We start from the raw sequence: 23,247 nt of genomic DNA, 5'->3' as shown, positions 1-23,247 counted from the left end.
ACTCACCTTTTAGTGGAGAGGACAGGCAAAGAAATAGATGACTACTTTTTTTTTTTTTTTCCACTTGTATTAAGCAATGAGCATCACAATGCAGATAAAATGTCTTATTCTCCTTTGCGTCTCCCACAAGTAAATGTGTGTTGAATGAATAAATAAATATCACATAAGCCTTCTAGGAGAATGTATATATTCTATTTCATTTATTAATCCATTCAATGACTGTTTTTATTGTGCTCAGCCCTGTTCTAGGTGTAGGTCCAGGCTTAGTTTAATTTCAATTTCTATCACTGAAGAAAATAAATAAAATTTGTAAATATATATATATATATATATATATATATATATATATATATATATATAATATCAACATGGCAAATTTTCCACTGATTAGTCACTTTTATTTAGAAGAAAATGGAGATACAGATTTGGGCTCTTAATAATATTATCATTTAAAGTGAATTCTCTATTTTTGTTTTTACCATGGAAATAACTTTCTTCATTTTATCTAGTCCCTAAGTACTTTTCTATTCAAGTAGCTAAGGACAAATTCACAGTAGAAAAACTTGGTACTTCTGTACTGATCAGCGGAAATAGATTTGATTACAACAACCTGTATTCTACTGACAATTAAGTTCCCGAACTTGTTGCAACGATGTTGCTAAACTTTTTTGATATCAGAGGGATTATTCATTATGAATTTGTACCATCTGGACAAACAGTTAACCAAATTTACTATTTGGAAGAGCTGAAAAGGCTGCAAGAAAAAGTTAAACAACCTGAACTTTTTGCCAACAGTTCGTGGCTCTTGCATCATGACAATGCACCGGCTCGCATAGCACTATCTGTGAGGCAGATTTTAGCCAGTAAACAAATAACTGTATTGGAACACCCTCCCTATTCACCTCATCTGGCCTCCAATGACTTCTTTCTTTACCCAAAGATAAAGGAAATATTGAAAGGAAGACATTTTGATGACATTCAGGACATCAAGGGTAATACGACAATATCTCTAATGGCCATTCCAAAAAAAGAGTTCCAAAATTGCTTTGAAGGGTGGACCAGGTGCAGGCATTGATGCATAGCTTCCCAAGGAGAGTACTTTGAGGGTGACCATAGTGATATTCAACAACGAGGTATATTGCACTTTTCCTAGGATGAGTTCACACACTTAATTGTCTGACCTCAATATATGTCTTTTAAATTATAGAGTATCTCCCAACTATAATACTAATTGTACAAGACTTGGAAAATGCCGAATATATATAAAAAAATAAAACCCACTTAGAGTGCTGTTTATACTGTTTATACAAATTTACATTCTGACTTTTCACTTAATTGTGTATTTTGAGCCTAAAAATATATCTAAAGCCCTAATAATTGGTAAATATTTAGTAACTAAGTGAAAAGTCGTGAGACTAGGCAGCTTCGAGAAAATTGCCAATGTGCAACACATTAAATTATCTAACGTTTCACTTCAGGAAGTTCATTACAGATTTCTTTAAAAAAAAAAAACCCAAGGCATTAATTAAAAAAAAAAAAAAATCACTGTTTCCCCTGTTGAAGAAATGATGTAAAACAGGCATCAGGTGATCAGCCTTTTTCTATTTAAATAATTGTGAAAAGGTCACTGGAGAGGAAAACGTTTCTAAATCAGAAATTAAGAACAGAAAAGGAACAAAGGGAAGTTATTTTACTTCGTTCAAGCTCTATCACATTACTTTCCAACTTCTTTTTCATTAGTAGGGTAAAGAGAACACAATTCAGACAGTTAGTGGATTTAGTTAATCTCCATAAGCCTAAGTTTCTCCTGTGTAAAAAGTAAAAATAAATTGGAAGAGATTTAAATTCACTTGTAGCAAAATATATGTATGAAAGACTATCCAGAGGGTGTCAACAAATTTTATACAAATTTTAAGAAAGGAAAAAACTGTCTTAAAATTGTAATACTCAATCCTAAGGGTGCCAAAAAATGTATACAAGTGGACACTTTGGTCAATGTTGCTCAAGCAGTAGTTCGCCATAATCAGAAGTGTCTGGACTCTGATGGTAACCACTTTGAGCACCTCTTGTATTTGCAGAAGTCAAACGTGACTTGTATTCAGCTTTTGTTATCAGTATATATTGAGTATTACAATTTTAATACAGTTTTCCTTTCTTAAAATGTGTGTACAAACAACGAAAAAACAAACAACCGAATGGAAAAATGGGCAGAAGACCTGAAGAGACATTTCTCCAAAGAGAACATACAAATGGCAAATGGACATATGCAAAAATGCTCACCATCATTAATCATCAGAGAAATACAAATAAAAACCACAACGAGCCATCACTTCACAGTTAGAATGGCTATCATCAACAAGACAAATAGTAACAAGTGTTGGAGAGGCTGTGGAGAAAAAGGAACCCTCATACACTGTTGGTGGGAATGCAGACTGGTGCAGCCGCTATGGAAGGCAGTGTGGAGGTTCCTCAAAAAATTATGAATAGAATTACCATACGACCCAGCAATCCCTCTCTTGGGTATCTAACCAAAAAATCTGAAAACATTTAGAGATAAAGACACGTGTGCTCCAATGTTCATTGCAGCTTTGTTTACGGTGGCCAAGACATGGAAACAACCAAAATGTCCTTCAATAGATGAATGGATAAAGAAGTTGTGGTATATATACACAATGGAATACTATTTAGTGGTAAGAAAAGATGAAATAGGACCCTTTGTGACAACATGTATGGATCTTGAGATTATAATGCTAAGTGAAATAAATCAGACAAAAAATACAGAGAAACATTTGATTTTACTGATACATGGTATATAAACCAAAAACAACAAAAGAACAAGACAAACAAATGAGAAACAAAAACTCATAGACAGAGACAATAGTTTAATGGTTACCAGAGGGTAAGGGGGGAGAAAAGGGTGGTAGATGAGGTTAAAGGGGATCAAATATATGGTGATGGAAGGAGAACTGACTCTGGGTGGTGAACACACAATGTGATTTATAGATGATGTAATGCAGAATTGTACACCTGAAATCTATGTAACTTTATTAACAATTTTCACCCCAATAAACTTTAAAAAAAAATGTGTATACATTTTTGTGGTATCCTTTGTATATATTGATAACAAAAGACCAATACTAGTCATGTGTACCCTGGCATATGTATGTATATTGTAAATATATTAAATATATATATGAGGAAGATATATATATATATATATATATATATATATATATATATATATAACAGAGGATATATATATATATTTATATACATATATATATACACACACATATATATGCCTATAAATCTAAGATTGTCTATTTGATGCTTATCCTCTATATCGAGAACCATATTGCACTTATAAATCAAAACCCTGAATTTTATTGGTTTTAATTTGGCTGTCAATACTAGATAACTAGCAATTATCTTGGCTCCTAAAAATCTTGTGAGAAAGAACATTAGATTGGATTAAAAGTCAGAATACTTGATTCTCATCCTAGCTCTGTTATTAATGAATTGTCTTTCCTTGAATAAGTCACTAAGCTTCTTTGGGTTTTCTCATTTTTAAATAGGCCAGTAGACTAGATGTCCAATAAGTTTCACTGTGGCTCATAAAATATGATTGTAGGACTAATCCAGTTCAATAATTCATTAATGTTATTTTCTAAAAATGATTCTATCATCCTAATAGTGAAGCAAAATGTCAGAAAATGGGGTGTATTTAATCCAATATTTCTAACAAAATTTTTACATTATTTAAGGAATATGAATAACATTAACTACAAGATATGCACATTTATATTTAAAAGATATAGTATGTACATATACTATATACATATGAAAATATTTAATTTATATTCACATACAATTACCATTTTTATGGAGAAAAATAATAAGGAAAGTAAACACAATAATTTTATCTCCTCTCATTTCTCAATTACTAATCTCATTTTTTGCATCATTACATTTCAAAGGTCAGATAGATTTTACCAAATCAATTCCTCATCCATTTACTCATTCATTTATTTAATATCTGTATTTCAACTAATTAATATGGAGTATCAACTATGGACAATGTTATAGGTACTAAGAATACTGCATGGTACCTACATGGAAGAGAATGGTTCCTTATCTTCCTTCAGTGAGAGAAAATTAAACCAAGCTGGCAACATTGGAAATGGAAAGAAACAGAACAGATTCAAAATACATTTTGGAGAATAGACCAAACTTGGTAATGGAATAAATATAAATAAATAAACAAAGGAGAGGTAAGTGGCAAAAGTGGTAATCTGTTTTATGAATGTGCATTGGGGTGCATTCACTGAGTTGAAGAAGACTAAATGAGAATCACATTTGGGGGTCAAGAGGTCAATCCTGATTGTGCTTCTAAACCACTTAAATAGACAGTTGGATATATGAGTTTGAAGCTCTGAAGAGAGCCTTGGAGAAATAAATTAGAAAGCATCATCATACAAGTGGTATTAAAGCTGTGTGTGTGTGTGTGTGTTTGTGTGTGTGTGTAGATCAGAAGAGAAAGAGAGTGATATTAGATGAGGGCTTAGAGCTAAGTTCCATAGGAATTTAAGCATTTAACTTTAAGAGAAAAGGAGGTGTCAACATACAGGAGTTAGAGAAAGAACAGCCAAAACAGGTGGAAGGAAAACCAGGAAACAGGGCCTCACAAAAGCCAGGAAAAAGACAGTGTTTCCCAAAGGTCATCATGGTCAACACGGCTGAATTTCAAGTAGTAATGGAGTTTGAAAATGGTTCATTGGACCACAAAAGCAATTTAAATGGAATAGTAGAGACAAAAGCTGATTGATGAGTACGTGAGGTGGGTTGAAAGGATGAGAGATTAAAGGAATTAAAGGACTCATACACAGTTAACTTTTTAAGAGAAGCATGCCTAGGAAAGGATGTAGAAAGAGTAGTAAATAAAAAATGGTGAATTAAAGATGGATGATATTAGAGCATGTTTGAATGCTATTGGGAAAAGTCTTTTAAAATGGTAAGTGATCAAAATTCAATAGAGAGGGAAGATGAATAAAAACATTAAGTAAATTGTGTCGTTCCCCCATTAGATAATGTATAATACATATTCCTCAGCCTGCTCTACCAAAGCCTTCTTTGAAAGCCCCTAGTTAAGTCTGTGTCCTCATCACATGACATTCTTCCCTTCTTTCCCATCCTTGGGCATACACTAAGAATTCTTCCAGGCATTCCAGCATTAGAACTTCTGTACAAGTTGTACTCTCTTGCAGGAATTCTCTTCCCTCTGTGATTTGTCTGGCTGACTCTTTTCTGTCATTCAAGTCTCAAAACCATCTCCAAATCTTCGCATGTTTCCTTCCTGTCATTCAGGTTTCAGTTTCAGTATCCTCAATGACGCCCTTGATCACTCAAAGTAAATTCAGAACATCAGCCCCACATCGCCACCCAATCACCCTATTAATTCTTAGCATAGCACTTCTTTTGTCACATTTTTATGTTTATGTACTGGCTTATATGTTTATGATATGTTACTTCCCTTAAGAATGTAGAGCCTATGAAAGCAGGGATCACACCTTACCTATCAATGTCATATGCCCAGAGTTTGTTGATTGGTTGGATGGTAAGTTTAATTCACGGGTCAGTCTTCTTAGAAAACATCTAGACATTAAAAGGCACGTTATTATACATTTTAATCAAATTCAGTACAAATATGCAGGTAATAAATTAGGGGATTATTAATAAAATTATTGTTTTGAAAATATTCTTGAAGATTTATTTTTAACAGATAATGACCCTCTATTTTTATAATAATATTTCACTCTAACTTTCCTCCCTCAGGTTTATACTACCTAATAGCAATAAAAGGCTTTCCAGAAATACTTTGCTATTAGAAGGTAGTCAATATGGTATAAAAAATTTACTATAGATAACCCATTTGATAAATAAAACAGATGTATAAAATCAGGAGTACGTTTATTACACATTTAGCAAACATTTATTAAGCCATCCATTACCCTAGGCATATGGCATTCAAAAATTAATAAAATACAGTAGACTGATCTCTATTAACTGAACGATGAGAGAGTTAAATAAAGATACAAAAGTTACCAATCCTGTGCTTTAAAAAACGCTATTAGAGAGTTTGAACAAAATAATGAGGGGTCAGTTTGTTTTAGCACCTCTAGGCTGTGAGCTCTCACTTACCTGAATTTAGACAGTACACAAATGTTACCATTCTTCCTAGGGGCAAATCATTAATATAAGGTTTGGTTACCCTGGATGTAACCCCTTTCCTCAAATCAAGTGAGAGTCTTTTTCACAAAGAAGGGAGAACGAGAAGGCTATATTGGGTGCCAGTGTTTCACTGAAGCAATTAAGCTTTGGCTGTAACAGGAGGAGGTTTCCCTAAGAAAAGAGGCACAGCAAAGAAAAATACCATGCACGATGATTGTGCAGTGTCAGCTTATCATTTCTGGAAGGGCCAAAGATGAGAAAATGGCTCTTCCTGAGTTGTAAAAGGTGTGTGAAACAGACTAACTCAGAAAGCACTGAAAAGAAATACTGAGAAAATAATACAAAAATAAACAGCAATAGAAATTGTGTTGAACCGAGCATGACCTTTGAACAAAAGAGGGAAGATTTTTGCATGACTAAGAATATCTTATCACAGTCCTCTCTGAAAGATTAAAATGATTTCAGTATTTTCTCATTTATTTAATGCAAACAGGTATGGCTTGCTCTGACAAAATATCACATTTCCTACTTATGCGCTATTATGCAGACATAGAACATCAAGTTTATATTGGTTGCTCAAAGCCATTCTTAAAGACCAAGAATCGGAGCTGAAATAATGATTTGAAATGTTTGCATGCCAGACAGCCTTTTCTTTGAAACATATCTTTCTGCTTATAGCCTCTCTCAAAGGATTGGAAAGCACTTTTATAAATATGTTTCATTCAAACATTAATGAGGAAGCAATCATTTGCCTTTTGAAAATTGCTGTATCTATTTAATGTAATTTATCAGCTGTTTAATGCAAAGAATGAGGCAGAAGCAGGGGGTGGGGTGATATTTCTGAGTCCAGAGCTTTACTGGACTAAAAAAGAATTATTCCTCTGTGTGTTATTTCACATAGAGTTAACACAACAGAATACAACTATTTTTACTAATTTATATCAAATTTAGCACATAAAATATCTGCTTTCAAAATATTTTGAAATCCTTAAGAGTAATAAAGCTTTAAAATAATAAATAAAAGCAGTATAAATACAAATTTGCCAACATTAAACTAGTGAGAAATAGTTCTGTATCTTCCAAAGAAACTTTGAATAATTAAGGCAATGCTAATTCTTTCATTGATATTCTTTGCCATAATAAACCAGTGACACTTATATACTAAAACACAATATAGTAATCTGTGGCTGTGTTTTGTTTTGCTAGTATGTATCTTATAGAGAGCAAGAGGCAACTTATAGAGAAATCTATTTGAAAACATTTCGTACTTGAAATAAAATACTGTTTACCAGAAATTTCCAAAAGGAAAATGAAGAAAATTTGAAATCTGCCTATTTTTTGTACACTACCAGTCTATTCCAATACTTGCAAGTAGCAACTTTAAACCTCTTGTTCCATCATGTTATGCTGCAAAGTCCTTGTTCTTTCCCACTATTTCACATTGAGCTGCAGCGAATCATTTATAGATGGCTCTGGATTCAATCCATTCTGCTGCATTTTGAAGTAAAAAAAAAAAAGTAAAAAGCACCCTGTTTTAGTATGACTGGCTAGTTGCAATATATTTTACAAGTCCGGACTCTCCAAAAATGTGCTGTGGTTTCAAATTATTACTTAAATTGTCTGAGGGTACAACTTTTAAGGGCACATTATTGACTTTTCCCATATTCATGATCTCTACACATTTTACATTTAATCTTTTGTGAAGAATAATTTGTCTTTACCTTGAGCTGTGTTTGGACTAGGCCTTAAAATCAGGTGATGACCCAGTGGAATCAATGGGGACATTAAAGAGACTACAAAAACTGGTTTGGACCAAGAAAGACAGAGTACTGAGTCTGGATGAGATGCAACCTCCGTTAATAAATCTCCGTAAGTAAGAACTCAATGAACTGCTAAAAATTCCTTAGGGAAGAATTGGGGTAGCATATATTAATGAAGGCCATTTTGATAAGGCCTTAAAATAATCACTAAACATTGAGGGTTTTTTTTTTTTTTTTTGCCAAGTTATTTGTGAATCACCTTATTCCTGAGTTTCACCTTATACTTACGCCCCACCCCATTTCTATTTCCCTTCAGGGCCAGGCGCAGGGATACAGTGAGAGAAAACAATGGGTGACACTCAGCAAGGGAATAGGGTCAGCAGTGTCCACTGTTCCCATTCCTTGGCCACAGAAAACAATATTTTTCAGTTGTCATGTGAATGCAGCAAATTGCCATGTCATGACACGAAACTTTGATTTTCATTTATTTATTCACAATAATGCCATATGAATCATTATCTTTTGTTTGTTAAATATTTGAACATAAAAAGAGTCAATGATATGCTGCAATTTACCATGGGTGATATACAGAGGGTGCCAAAAAAATGTATACACATTTTAAGAAAGGAAAAAACTATTAAAGTTGTAATACCATGAATGATGCTACTAGCATTCATTTGATTAACGCCATCTTTAGAACGAGCATTATACTACACATTGCTATGTAATTCAATTCAACTTCTAAAAGCAATACATAGATAACATCTGTTAAAATGTGTATACACAAGATGACCACGGGGTTTTGAAAATTAATTTGGGGAACGTACAGAGGGATAGTGGATGGGGGGAGGGGGGTTCACACAGTGTGAGGGATATAAATGATAAACGCCTAAGTTTTGCTTTGTCTTGTGCACCTGAAACTAAAAAAAAAAAAAAAAAAACCTTTAAGAGGAAAAACAACAACAACAACAACAAAATGTGTATACATTTTTTTGTCCCTCCCCACACCGATATATTTCTATTGTCTGTCACTGTTTTGTATATTACTAGAAATTTCATCAGACTTTTCACACATGGAAATCTAGGTCTCACTAATTAACTTTATAATATTAAAAAGGTGTCTTTTTCTTTTATTTTCTCAGTTCTGTTCTTGCTTTTCCAAAATATTTTACTATGAGACACACTGCACTGCCTGCATAAAACTCCTTGCAGATTGATATTAAGATAGAACATTTTATAATACCAATGGGACTTCAGCCGATATCCACTGAGGTTTCAGGCAAAGATTGCATTTGCTTCTTTATGTTTTTCTTACACACGTCCTCAAAAATTTAAAAATATTTAAGAATAGAAGCACACCATATCATGCTTATAAGAAGTGGAGAATTTCTCTGCAAGTGTAATTTTCTTCAAATATCTTTCAGTAGACTATTTGCTTGTGGCTTTCAGTCATTCTGATCTAAATGATTATAATCATTAAATATGGTTTGAAAAATTTTTAGGTAAATTCTGTTTTTACAAATCATTCAATATACAAACAACTTATTCTTTTAAAAGATGTGTCGTACATTAGTTTGTTAAATTAAATGATTTCCTGGTTTATCCTCTGGTGTTCATTCATTTCTATTACATAAAGAAAAGTATCATGTTAATAATTCCTATATGTATAAAAATATTTGACTTAATTTTTAACTTATTTTTCCTTATCATTCAGGAGATGAAGATGGAAACTGGATTTCCTGTACGAAATTAGCCAAATCCCAAGAAAAAAAAGTTAATAATGTTAGCACAAGGAGGAAGGAGGAAATGGAGATTAGAGTGGATTCCATATCTGCACCACTGGTTAGATCCAGCACTTCAACAGGATGCAGCTTGGCAGAAATGTTATCCCACAATGAAGGTCAAGTTCAGACGTGGAGCCCTTGGAAACCTTTTTCGGATAACCCACTCTGGACATGTGTTGATTTCCAAATTGCCCAAGAGGGCCCCTGGGACATGCGTTTTCACTGCACTCACCACCCACGTCTCACGTCTTCTTGTACAGATATGGATCTCACACATCCGTGGGTAAGTCTGTAAACTACAAAAATGTATCATCTTATCTGTATGTTTGTACTGGCAGGAAAGAAACAGATAACAAAAATGCTAATCAGTCAAATTTATCAGTGTCAGGACAGTTACCAGAGCTAGAGTTGCTTTTCCAAAAAGCGATGCGGCTCTTGCGACTTTTTGCTATCATGTTACTATCGCATATATTCCTTTGTGTTCAAAGAAACTACTGCATAATATTTTCCAGGGATTATGTTTTTAATTGAAGGAAGACTTGGGATGTTGATTCAGATCAAGAAAATGTGCATTAAGTTGTCTAAATTATTGCTTTTGTCATGACATTTCACTAATAAATAATAGCATTTTCTTTGGGCCTGCTATTCTCCTGAGCACTTTACATGTATTATTTCATGTAAATCTCAAAACAATCTTACAAGGTAGGGAGTCTTATTCTAATATTAATTCCCCCCTGTTTCACAATTGAGAAAAATGAGACATAAAACAGTAAGTAGCAGGTACAAGGTCACAGAGCTAACGAGAAGTGGAGACAAGATCTAGAACCTAGTCTTATGTTTGGGATCTTGTTTTTAGCTAATACCTGTAGCACTTCCCATACACTAAGGTAGGCTGTAAGGCCATGATGGTGCAGGAGAAAGTGTATGGACTCTGCAGTTAGACAAATTTGGGTTTGGATCTGAGCTCTGCTGTTTGTGCAGCTTGGGAAAATTATTGAAACCCTTTCATTGTAATTTTCTCAACTGTAAATGGAAATAGTAATATTAAGCACATGAAGTAATTGAGAAATTAAATTCAATAACACAACTATTCTAGGACTTAAGAGTGTCTTTTTTTTTTTTCAGGTTGATTGTAAGTTACTTAAGGCATGTACTGTATGTACCTTTATTTATCTACAGTTCATGGTTGTTTGTGTTTGCAGTGAATGAACGGAGCAATTTTGTGTTTCCAGGAACCCTACTCTATACCATTTTGCTTTAAGAATCAGTGCCTCATTAGTCAGAGGCAATATTTCATGGTGCATTAGAGATCTCTGAGGAAGCTTATTCTCTCCTGGAGTCCTTTTCCTCTTTTAAGATTTGTGTATCAAGTTAGGTCTTTGCAGACTAAAGTAATCCATGTTCAAAGTGCGACATTAAATATTCAGGTGTCTAATAGCAGCCTTGGCACTGATGAAACGGTCCAACATTAATTATTTTTAGAATTGTCTCTTATATTCTTAGTCTTCATCGTCTCCACTTGGACTGGTGGACTTCACAGCCTTCTTCTTGGAGCAGTTTCTCAGATAGCAGCTGGTAATATAATTAGGAACTATATCTGAAGACTCTTCCTGAGAGCTTCAGATCAGGATCAAGAATAATGACTGCTTAGCAAGTGGCAAGGCTGGTGTATAAGAATCTAAACACAGTATTCAGAGTTTCCTTCAAGAATAAAACTTGGATTCTGAAAATGAGCATTTCTGGATTTCAGGAGTCTGGCCTCAATCTAACTTTTCAGCTTTGTCTAGTACTTCTTTTGTATAGATTTCCTTTTTTTGTTTCCTATGTTAGACTGCCAGGCTGATCGTCTTGCACTTTCTGGCCTCTCTATCTTTGGGTTTATATAGTGACCTCTGCCTGGTATGCTATTTTCTCCTTCATACCAATACCCCATTCCTTAAGACTCAGATCAAATTCTCTGTCCTCTAGAAAGCCTTCCTGGGTCATGCCAGATAGAAGTAATATCTCCTTCCTTTGGACTTCTAGACCATTTAAGGACATTATTGTTTTACTATATAGTCATCAAACCCATTGGCATCCACTGTACACCAGCCACAGTGTTAGGCTCCTGGGTCACAGAGTTCAGCAATGTGTACACTGGCCCTATCTTCATGGAGCTTAGCGCACTTCACCCTATAGTGTAATTATGAGCATTTGTTCATTTGCTACAGGTAATTTATCTTTTTATCCTCCATAGTCTCTAGAATATTATGGGCCATTGGAGTAACATTTGCTCATTAAGTGAATGGGGTTTTAGAAACCAATGGATTTTGTTTCTATAGATCTGTAGAAAACACTTCTTCTCATCCTTCTAACTCTTCTTATCTTCATCCAAATATACCTAAACTCTGTTATTATGTACATGTGTGTGTTTGTGGATGTGTGGGTAGATTTAGGTATGTATACAATAGTAATGCTTTCTTTTTGTTTGGGTAGTTTTGTCTATTTTAGTACATCAATCAATGATTGAGTCAGTTTTATCTGCAGAAAGTCAAATATATCTGCAGAATGCTCAGAATTTCAGCATTTATGACAGGAAAACCTCTGTGGATTTGGAGAGAGGATTCAAGAACATGTTAGAATTAAATTGGTTTGGTAAGCTTAATGAGACCATGTACACTCAGAGATCTGAGACATAGAATGAAAGAAGTTGGGTGAGTGCAAATTATTATTTTTATATTCTACACATACATTCTATAATAATAACAAATAAAAATATCCAGTTTCATTTTAGCATTGTTGGTATTTTTTTCTGTAGAAATTGCAGGGTTATTATTTGGGTTATACTTTAACTCTCATTCTATAGAAGGTACAGAAGGCAGATAGTGTGATAGCGTTGAGGGAAAAGATGTGCTTCTAAATGAGTGTTACTTACTATCAATGACAGGTAGTCAGAGGTGACATTTTTGCAATTTTAAAGGGTAAAAGTGTGACCAGATTTTTAAAGAAAGTATCAACATATACAGGAGCTGGGCCTAAACTCCACATTTCAGGGGAAATGAAACCAATCCACAAGGGCACTTATTTCTCCTTGGCTTCAGAGATTTCAGCAACAGTAGATTCTAATGTCTATGATCCCATTATCAGATCAGAGTTTTGGGGTGGCCGAAATGGACTTATCTTCCAGAAAGTCCTTATTCACCAAGACATGACTCCCTGGTGAGCCCACCATAAGCTCACACACTCAAGGCTGGTTCTCATAGAACTGCATCCAATGCCAGCTCTGACGTTACCAGCAGAATACGTTTGAGCAAACTCTTGGCCTCTTTAACACACTAATTCCAATTCTGCACATTGAATTCAGACCCTACCATCCTTTTTCCTCTGGGAAACTCTCTGCATACTGAAAACACTCCATTTGTAAAGCAATGTTATTTATGTCTACCATGAAGGGCTGTTGGGAAGATTCAATAAGCTGGTGTCAGGACTCAGTCAATAGCACATAATCTTTATACCGAAATCAAAGAATCCAGAAGCTCGTGCTAAGCTTTGGAAGAAGCAACATTTTATTCCATTGAGGTACCATAAACAGAATCCAGTCAGTGAAACGTATGATTTGTGAAGGGCTCTTTACAGGAGTCAACAGGAGAAGAACAAGACACACAGAGATGTTTAATGTGCAATTCAGATGTCTGTAAGATCTATGGGATCTGAGGAGTGGAGAAAGGTATGTGATTGTTAAAATGATATAAATTGAAAAAGGTAAAAGATCAGGTTGATGAAAGCATATACTCCACAGGAGAAATGTCAAAGTAAAAACTACTTAAAGATGTGGGTCTTTCCTAATATCTGAATGAGTGGTGTTGAGAGGGGATTTCAGAGGCATCTTAAGAAAGGTAACCAAAATTAATATTTGAAGCCAAGTGTTTAGAATCAATTTACAAGAAGAGTGATTGAAGGGTACTTAGGAAGCTCGGCATGCTAAGAGCTTGAAACATCTAAACTAAAAGAGGAAAGTGAACCATAAGCTTGGTTGGGAATGAGGGCAAGAATAAATAAAGTTTGTGTGTTACAAAAGAGATGAGGCCTTCCTTTAATATAATATTAGGATAAACATATTTTTTTAAATGGGACAAATTTTCAGATTTGTAAGAAGGATAAGCAAATTATTTTTATAATATTAAGAAATGGAAGTAATCTTGGCATGAAAAGGGGGAGCAAATATCCATTTCTCCTGTCAAATGTCTAAAATATTTTGAAATCTATTTTATAAAATAATGATAACAAAATTTTCAGGACATCAAAGGCCTGAAAGAACAAAACAGAGACCCAAGTATAGAAGAGTTCAAATGCTATGCTGCATTCGATAGTATACATAGAAAGCTGATAATAATGACAAACCCAATTGCATAACAATAAAAAAATGTGTGAATCTAAGGTGAGAAAAAAAGAAAAGCTCTACTTAAAGCATTCTAAAGTGTATAAGAAGAGGATGAGTAGAATAGAGATTAAAAGTCTTATTGGAGTATTACCTGAACCCGTCAAAATTGTACCAAAAGAGAAAGTGTGGATAATGGAAAATTTCTTTACAAAACTGTTTCAGGGAGAGGAACAGGATATGTGTTAAGGCCAACCAAGAAATAAACGAACAAAATATTTTACAGTTAATCTTTCAATTCAAATGAGGAGTAGTGGATGCTCTAATTATTGACATGGGAAAATGCTCTCAGGACATAGAACCTCACTGGTAAGTGGTTATACGTAAGAATTTTAACAACGCCCAAGAAAACCACTGATCTATGGGAGAGACGTGACAAACCAGAATAAGCTGTCTGTTCCTGTTCTCTACTTTATGTCTCTATTCTCAACCTTGGCAATCTCTTCCAGCCTCTCTGACCCCAATGTACTTTCTTCAATCAATATGACACATTGTTACCAGATTAATCTACCAGATTAATTTACTTGACTAATCTACCTGATTAATGCTACCTGATTAATGATTCTAAACCTCAGACCTAATAATGTTACCGCTCCCCTCACAAACCTTTAAATGTCTCCCCAGCACCTACAAAGCCAAATGCAATCTGTCAGTTAATCTGCCTTTACTACGTAGATTCCCCTCAAGTCTCTTTTACACACACCCTGTTATAGGCAAAACGATATCAACCTTTTGCCAACCATGATGATTGTTTTACCATCTTCATAGCTCTGTTTATTCTTTTTCCTCATTTCGGCCTTTCTCTCTTCTCTAACTATATGACTAATAGTACAGAAGTTTAAAAGTATAGATGGATGAGTGAGATGTATGAAAAGGGAGGAATGAGGATTGGGAGGACCAGTAAAGGAGAATAAGACAGCACATGGTTTAGAAAAGAGGGAAAAATTAATTTCATAGATTCTATTTTCCTTTTCTTTGTACCTTAGTGATATTATACTCCTGCCGAAAAGCCTCTGTGGTCCCATGGATGGGATAATTTTTCTGACGCAGTAAATAAGACATACCAAGAAGACTGCTACATATCCACCCAGAGGACGGCACACTATGAATCATCAGTGAATAATTCCTCATAGTTTAATGCCCTTGTGTTCAAATCTGAGAGTAAAAACCATTCGTTAGAACAATTTAAACTTTTATCTTCTTACATTGGAATCATGGTGATAGAAAGAAAACTAGTTTCATGAATAGATTTGGATGACTTGTAAAAAGGAAGGCAAAATAAATGATAATCTGGACTGAGAAATTCAAAAGAAAAAAATAAATGTGGTAGAAAAAATATCAAAAGATATCTCTACTTATTGCACTGAAACTAATAAACTTGAGAATCAAGATTCTAAAAATAATTTCAAGAACCTAAATGAGCAAGATCAAATAATTATGAATACTTTACATGACAAATTTGTAATTATAGCCAGTATAATGTTTGATGGAAGGAGAATTAACATTTACTCTAGAAAAGGATTTGAAAAATAAGATATGCTGCAACAGTTTATTCATTCATTCATTCATCCATACATTCATTCGCTCGTTAGCAAATTCATGTCAAGTGCCTCCTGAGCCATTCAGTCTATGAATGTGAGAACTTAGACAAGTGTGTGGGTGGGTGGTGGGGCGAGGAGGGTATAGATAATCTACCATTTTACATGTATAATGAGTATAAGGACTTATTAAAAGTAAAAAGTAAAAAGGAAGAGCAAATAATCACAATTGTTGGTATAAAACTTCAACAAGATGGAAACACATTGCCGAACTTGTATATAAAATAATCCTGAAAAAGATCTGGCCAGATGTACAGAAGCATTTTACATTAAAAAAAAAAAAAGTTTATAGAAGAAACACTTAAATTATAAGCTATAATAGTGTAAAATATCAGACTTATGGAAATTATTTAAGTTGAGCATGAGGAAAGTAAATGTGAGTGTGTGTAAAATGTTTAAACGTCTTTTCTAATAAAGTCTTATACAATAAAAATAAAGATAAAATGAGAAAATATAATTGCTCTGTGTGAAGTATTATTTTGAAAGTCCAGGATAATTAGAGATATTATTGAATAAGACTTTTGAGGCAGAGCAATGTAGAATGCAGACCAGTCTAATTATTTGGGTTGTTGTTTGACTTTTCCCAGTTACACAAACCTCATGCATATCAGTGAGAATAACTGACCGTGATCTAGTTTTAGAACTGTTATAGAAACCAAGAACCCCTCTCCTTTATGAATTACTCTAACTATTTTGTCCCTCTTCTATCTTTGTTTTTCTGTTTGTTTGCTTTTTTTTACTCTGTACTTGTTTACTCAAGTGCATCAAATAGAGGAGAAAGTTGAATCAGCACTCTCCACGATAAAATATTTGTAGTCATCATAAAATATCTGTCATTGAGAATAGTTCTCATGGTAATGAAATAAGACTCAGTATAACCAATTATAACTACATTTTGGCTTCCATACAAGAATTGAAATTTGTTTCATTGGCTCCTCAAATGGAAGGAGGAGGACAGTGAATGTCAATCTGAAGGGGGACCAACTATGCTCATAGAGCATGGAAGACCTAAAGCTCCTACTTCCTTAGAGGCTGAATCTTTGGCATGGTTCAACAGAACAAAGCAAATCACCAAAGCTGGACACTGACCGTTGGGAAGAGAGAGGCTTGAATGTTAGAACATTTATGTAATGAGACTTGGGAAACATACCAAGTGTTGGTAGATCTTCTTTTATGGCAGAGAAACAAGCTCATAACTCAAATAGTGCTAAGCATGCTAAAAACAAAGCATATTTTTGAGTATGTAGCATGGTGTATCACAGGCTCTGTTATACATCAAAGGAGAACAGGTCAGAGCCAGGAGAGTCAGGTGTGAGCTCAGCTGTCACTGACTAGGATCTCTTTGGGTCAAGTTGCTTAATCTCCACAGTCCTCTGCCACCTTACCTTTAGAATAAGGGAGAACTATCAGTGATTTTTAAGGTTCTTTTTATCTTCAATACTTTGGGCTATAAGGGCACACTGAGGAAGATAAATTCCACGAGCAAATAAAGATCAGTACATAAGGATTTTTAAAAGATTTTTATTAAAATATAGCTAACACAATATTTTATTCATTTCAGGAGTACATCATAGTTGTTCAACAGTGCCCACCTAACACTATACAGGAGGACTATTACTCTGCTGTAAAAAAGGAAATCTTGCCATCTGCAACAACATGGATGGACCTAAAGGGTACTGTGCTGAGTGCAATAAGTCAGACAGAAAAAGACAAGTGTCATATGATTTCACTTATAAGTGGAATCTAAAGAACAAAATAAACAAACGAAACAAATTCATAGATACAAAGAATATTTAAAAGTTTTTTTAAAAGATTTGTATTGAAAATGTAGCTAACACAATATTATATTAGTTTCAGAGACACACACTTGTATACCTAAAGAAGTGATCACCATAAGTCCAGCAATCATCTGACATTGTACCTGCTATCACAGTATTATTGACTATATTCCCTATGCTGTACATTACATCCCTACAACTTATTTATTTTATCCCTGAAAGTTTGAACCTCTTATTTGCCTTCCCCTTCCCCACTTTTTAAATTTATCAATCACAGTTGACATATTTCCTGAAATTAATATAAAGTAACAGAGAACATTTTGATGGTTGCCAGATGGGGGATTGGGTGAAAAAGGGAAGGGATTAAAAAGGATTTTTTTTTTCAGTTTTTTCAAAGCAGCTCTTTTCTTACTCCTCAGATGACCATTGCTGACCTTATTTTTATCTTTATTTATTATTATTATTATTTTTTTTTTTGCTTTATATAAGCTATTTTAGGTTTGGGGTTTGTTTTATTCCCTGACCAACTGTACTTCCTCTGTCCTGGATACTTCCTTTCTCCCTCATGTTCTGAACTAGCATCTATGCACATGAATACAGTCTTCACTTGAGATACAGCCAAGTTCTCCTGGCCATAAAACTTTTCCATGAACCAAATGTCTACATTTCCATCCTCAGTAGCTAAGAAGTTTCCTGCCACTCAAAAAGAACTACTTTAAAACATCCTTTCGTATGCCATTTCAGAAGATTAAAATTCTGCTTTGAAAAATGGGTGGGTGAAGTTTAAGATTGTAGAAGGGCAGAAGAATAGGGGCTATGCAGTGTAAAGAGTGCTGGGTTGGAGTGAGACATCCTTTTTGCCACCATCACACACCACACATGCACTAGGTGCCACCATCACCCACTACGCATGCATACACAGGTGCCACCTTCAGGGGTTCATGCCTTTGAGATCTTATTCTGATCATGCAGACATGTTGATAAAGTGATAATCATGGTCTCCTTTGACTTAGTACTGGACTATGTTTCCGTTGCTTTTCTATATGCTATCTTTGTGTTATGATTCAGGTGGTATTATCCCCATTTTAGTGTTAAAAATCTGAAGCTCAAAAAGGTTCAATAATTTATGCAATGTAATAATAGTGCATGAGCTGAATTTTGTGTCCAAATATATGAGTCCAAAGTTTTCCTGCAAAAATCATGGCTTTGAAACTTTTGAGATCAGGCTAGTAACTTATCTGTAATTTTCTTATCTGTAAAAAATAAAGACATTTAGTTTCTAACTTGAAATGCAAAATATAATGATGCATGTGAAAGTGCCAATTCAAGATAGGGGCTTAACAGCTTAATAAATGGAGTCCCTGCCTTCTAGAGGCAACGTGACTTGTCTCACATTTTATCTTATGCTAGTGCTATAAATTAGGCAAAACATTATTGGCATTTTACAGATGGAGAAATTGAGGCACATGAAGATTAAGTGAATCATCTGAGGTCCCACAGCAGATGATGGCAGAGATGGTACTGAACGAACGTAAACCTCCTGACTCTTAGTCCAGACTTATTCTATCACTAAGCTGTCTTTCAATTTTTCAATAGAAAGGTAAATAAACATGGCAGTAATGAGGAGTAGTACATGGTTAAAAACTCCATAAACCTGGCCTTGAATTGTAGCCTCACTGTTTTCCATCTGTGTGACTATTAAGTTACTTGATTTCTGAGTTTCAGTTTCTCATCCATTAAATGGACATAATGATTTTTGTTGTGAAGTTCCTGTAAGAATTGGATGTACAGTTTTTAACTGACATTCAACTGGAACTTAATGAAGAAGGGCTACTGTTTTTTTTTTATTTCACATTTTAGTTTCATGTGAAAATACATTTTAAGCAAAATTCAAAACTAACTTTTGACGATATAAACGAAGGGCTTAAGTACACTTTTTTCTTTGTAACTATAGATTTTAACAATTTATAGATTCAAATTTGCATTATGTTCATCACTGGTTCTATAATAATATACTTCAAATATAAAAAAAAAATCCTCAGCCATCTAAGACACTGGTTTAAATTGTAGATAACTATTCCCATATGTACAAGTAATTTACACGAACTTTAGCCTTAATGGTACAAGTGGAAAAAAAAACTACAGTGGAGTTTAAGCATCTGGGTTCACTGGATTTTGATTAAACCCAAGTGACATTTCAACTATGAAGTTAGTGAGTAGTGGAGAAGGTATTACTTTTAGTGGCAATTATTACTGCTTAATTACAATTTATAATTTTATGTGGTCATAATTACTTATCTCTCATTCAATGAACAGCATAATGTCCACTTTATTTCAGGTATTGTCCTGGGCTGTGGGGCCAGAAAGATTACTAAAAGATGACTTGCATTAGGACCTCACCATCAACAATTCTCAACACTTTTGTATCATATAAGATAATGATTTATTAAAAATGCATGACTAGTTTTCACAAAATTTTAAGATTTTTTAATAATACAATTTACCCAATTTTCTCCCTGGAAATGTACACAGTTCGGGTAGGATGAGATTCTGCTTTTAGCTTCCTGGAGGTGCTCTAGTGACCCCACATGAATCTCTGACGCATGCAGATCAAAAGGTGGGCCTGGGGGTGCCTGTGCTGAGCTCACCATTTCCCTTTTTTAACCTCCCAAATTATCACAATTATCACCTCCCAAATTACCAGTGTCTTACATATGTAAAATGATTCTATCCATTTAAAACCCCTTTGATATATTTTATCATATCACATCACATATGCATTTCATGATATTTTATTTCAGAGTCAGGCATAACACACCTTTTTCGGAAGAGAATAAAAAATGAAGGAAAAATATTCATGTTCCCTCTCCTTCCTGGAAGTTGTAAAGCAACTGATTGAATTCACGCTAAAAAATACTTATGAATATTCGGTATAAGATCTTTATGCATCTCATCATTCCCAGCTATTAAATATAACCATACTGATGAATAACTGTATTAGAAACATGGCCTTATTGCAGTTCACTTTGAACCCAATGCAACCTGAAGTCCATGTCTCACCCACAGAAAGGAATTTTTAGCCAAGGCACAAAATGGATTAAATTCAGGGACTCATTTATTTGTTCATTCAACCATTTGTTTTGGAGTACTTACATTGTGCCAGGTAAGGGGGATAAAATGTTGGGCACATACAGACACTGTGAGCCTCATAGTCCAATGAGAGACAAAAATAGAAATAATCACACAAATAAACATGAAATGAAAATTTGATAAGAGCTATGAGAGCTACATGGTTCTATGAAAGCCTATAATAGGCAGATTTGATTTAGTCAAGGAGCCAGGAAACAGTTTCAAGGGTAATGATGATTAAGCTCAAGTCTGATTTTAAAAAATCAGTTGTTCACTAGCCCAAACTAGGGAGAAAATTATCAGAATGGGTGGGGCAGAAAGTAAGCAGAGGTGATAAAAGGCAAATCTGAGGAAGGAGTGAGACCACTTATGACTTCGTAGGTTATGTTGTTTCATTGTTCGTCTCCTAAAAGCAATGGGAACACTATGGAAAAAATGTTTTAAGCCAATGGCTTTTTTGTTTGCTTGTTTGTTTGTTTGTTGAGGGTATGAGATACATGCTTAAGTTTACATTCTCCATACAGTGATGAGAACAGATTGGAAGGGACAAACAGATGCAAGATAACGGTGACTTGACCTCTGGTGGTAGAAAGAAGAGATTAATTAAAAGCTCTCAGGCTCTCCTTCCATCACCACTCTGGGTGGTGAACACACAATGTGATATATAGATGCTGTATTACAGAATTGTACACTTGAAACCTACGTAACTTTACTAACTATTGTCACCCCAATAAACTTTAATTAAAAAAATAATAACTCCCAGGCTCGTAGACTTATGTCCCCCACATACACATTTTTCCAAATGTAAGAAATATTAGATTTGAAAGTCACATTTTGTGATGGAAACCAAAAAGTCCCATTCACTTTAGGACATATGGTCACGGATGACAGTAGAGAAGTAATACAATGACATGACTGCATATTCCAAATCTGCCCTTTAATTTTTAAAACTTAGAAACTCATAGCCACCACACTGGCTTAATGGAATCATTACCAATGGATAAGGAAATGTCAGCCATTTGCCTCCCGACTCCAGTTGGACATAAGCCATTGTTTCTACAAAGAGTGGCTGGGAGCCATGAAGGTTTCAAAGGAAATTGGCCTTTCAGAGGGGCATACAAAGAGATAATGCATATTGCCACCATAAAATCTCTAATGAATATTAAGGGTGGCTTTCATTTGTGATGATTGAAATGTACTCATAAATTCTCTCTCTGGGATGCGGGAATTTCTTCTTCCCTGTGGAGAGATTTAATGGATTTGTGGCATTCTGAACGATTTGGCAAGAAATCAGAGGTACCTACTCAGTCACCTGCAAAGGGCACTTAGTTTCTTGCATGTGATAGTCACCACCACAAAATATTTTCTGTGAGAACCCAGAATGATTGATGCAACCCACTGTAAGTCATGACAAGCTGTCAACTGAAAAACTGGAAAAAGAAGTGGTTAAAGACACCACAGCTTTAAAAACAAATTTGACTTTTAGAGTAGGGTTATTTCCTTTCTGAAAAAAATAGTTAGACCTGCCACCTGCAAGAAATTTAGATCACAGTCTTGTGGCAAGACCTATCATATTTTGAGGCCACTGAGAGCTCCTACTGCTCTCTGTGTGGAGTAGATTAAACTCTTCTCACACAGTGATAAATATATCCCAAAGAGCCGTAACAGGAATACAGTATGTTACAGCAGTTAATGGTACAATTTCCAGTTAAAACAATATTCTTAGGGTTTCTTTGGCCAGTTCCCATTTTATGTGTGCTATTTTTGAAATGTTAATTTTTCATATTTACTGAATCAATCTTTCAAAGCTTTATAGGAATGAACAGGACAATTAGAGGAAGGGGTTCCAGGGAGCTAGCTGTGTGGGCCTGCGGTAACACAACGCATTCTGACAACTGCAAAAATAATCTATGAAAACAGCAGATAAGGATTAAGATTAAAATACCATAAACTCTGAATTGTCTGTATATGTGGAAAGTAAATGAGGAAATAACCCAAAGCAGCAATTACCCAAAAGGTAATTCCCTAGATTTTACTAGGGGATGTGGCAGAGACTCTCTTCAGAGAAAATAACTTTTTAATGCTACACATTTAATACTTGAAGTACAAACAATTGTGAGTAATTTTGTTCTGTTAGAGGAGCATAGTCCTTTGTGGAATGAATCCATAATCCTGCTACTTATGCCATGAGTTAGATACTCTGAAGGAAGTTAACACAAATGTCTTGCATCCTATTTGTATAGGATTATTATTTATAGGAATTATTACTATAAGACACTGGATTGTTTTTTGACACTGGATAGCAGACCTTTGCTCAGTGGGAAATTTTTTCTGAGTATAGACTTGGCTCTCAATTGGGCTTCCCTTGGATGGAAAACTTCTTCATTTGTTAAGATTCTGGGTTGGAGGACAAGCTAGATGGTGTAGGTTATAATTTCCTTAGCTGTAGAATAAATGGATAAGACTACATGATGGCCACTAAAACCTCTTCCAGGGATAAATATTCATGAATCAACTTTTTGAAGGTATATAAAGTAATTGTGGATTATACTA

General features: G+C 34.6%; 1 protein-coding gene across 1 annotated transcript in view; it reads left to right on the top strand.

Annotated features, from left to right (window-relative positions):
• Positions 1–23,247, top strand: part of SAMSN1 (SAM domain, SH3 domain and nuclear localization signals 1) — a 111,930-nt gene that overhangs the window by 21,061 nt on the left and 67,622 nt on the right. Inside the window, 2 exon segments of the mRNA XM_074333509.1 lie at positions 7,956–8,097; positions 9,703–10,055. Of these exon segments, the coding sequence (XP_074189610.1) occupies positions 7,956–8,097; positions 9,703–10,055 (495 nt within the window).

Source organism: Rhinolophus sinicus, linkage group LG01, assembly GCF_036562045.2.
Source record: "Rhinolophus sinicus isolate RSC01 linkage group LG01, ASM3656204v1, whole genome shotgun sequence".
Lineage (NCBI taxonomy): Eukaryota > Metazoa > Chordata > Mammalia > Chiroptera > Rhinolophidae > Rhinolophus > Rhinolophus sinicus.
Note: the sequence above shows the minus strand (reverse complement) of the source record. Positions and strands in the feature narration are given on the sequence as shown.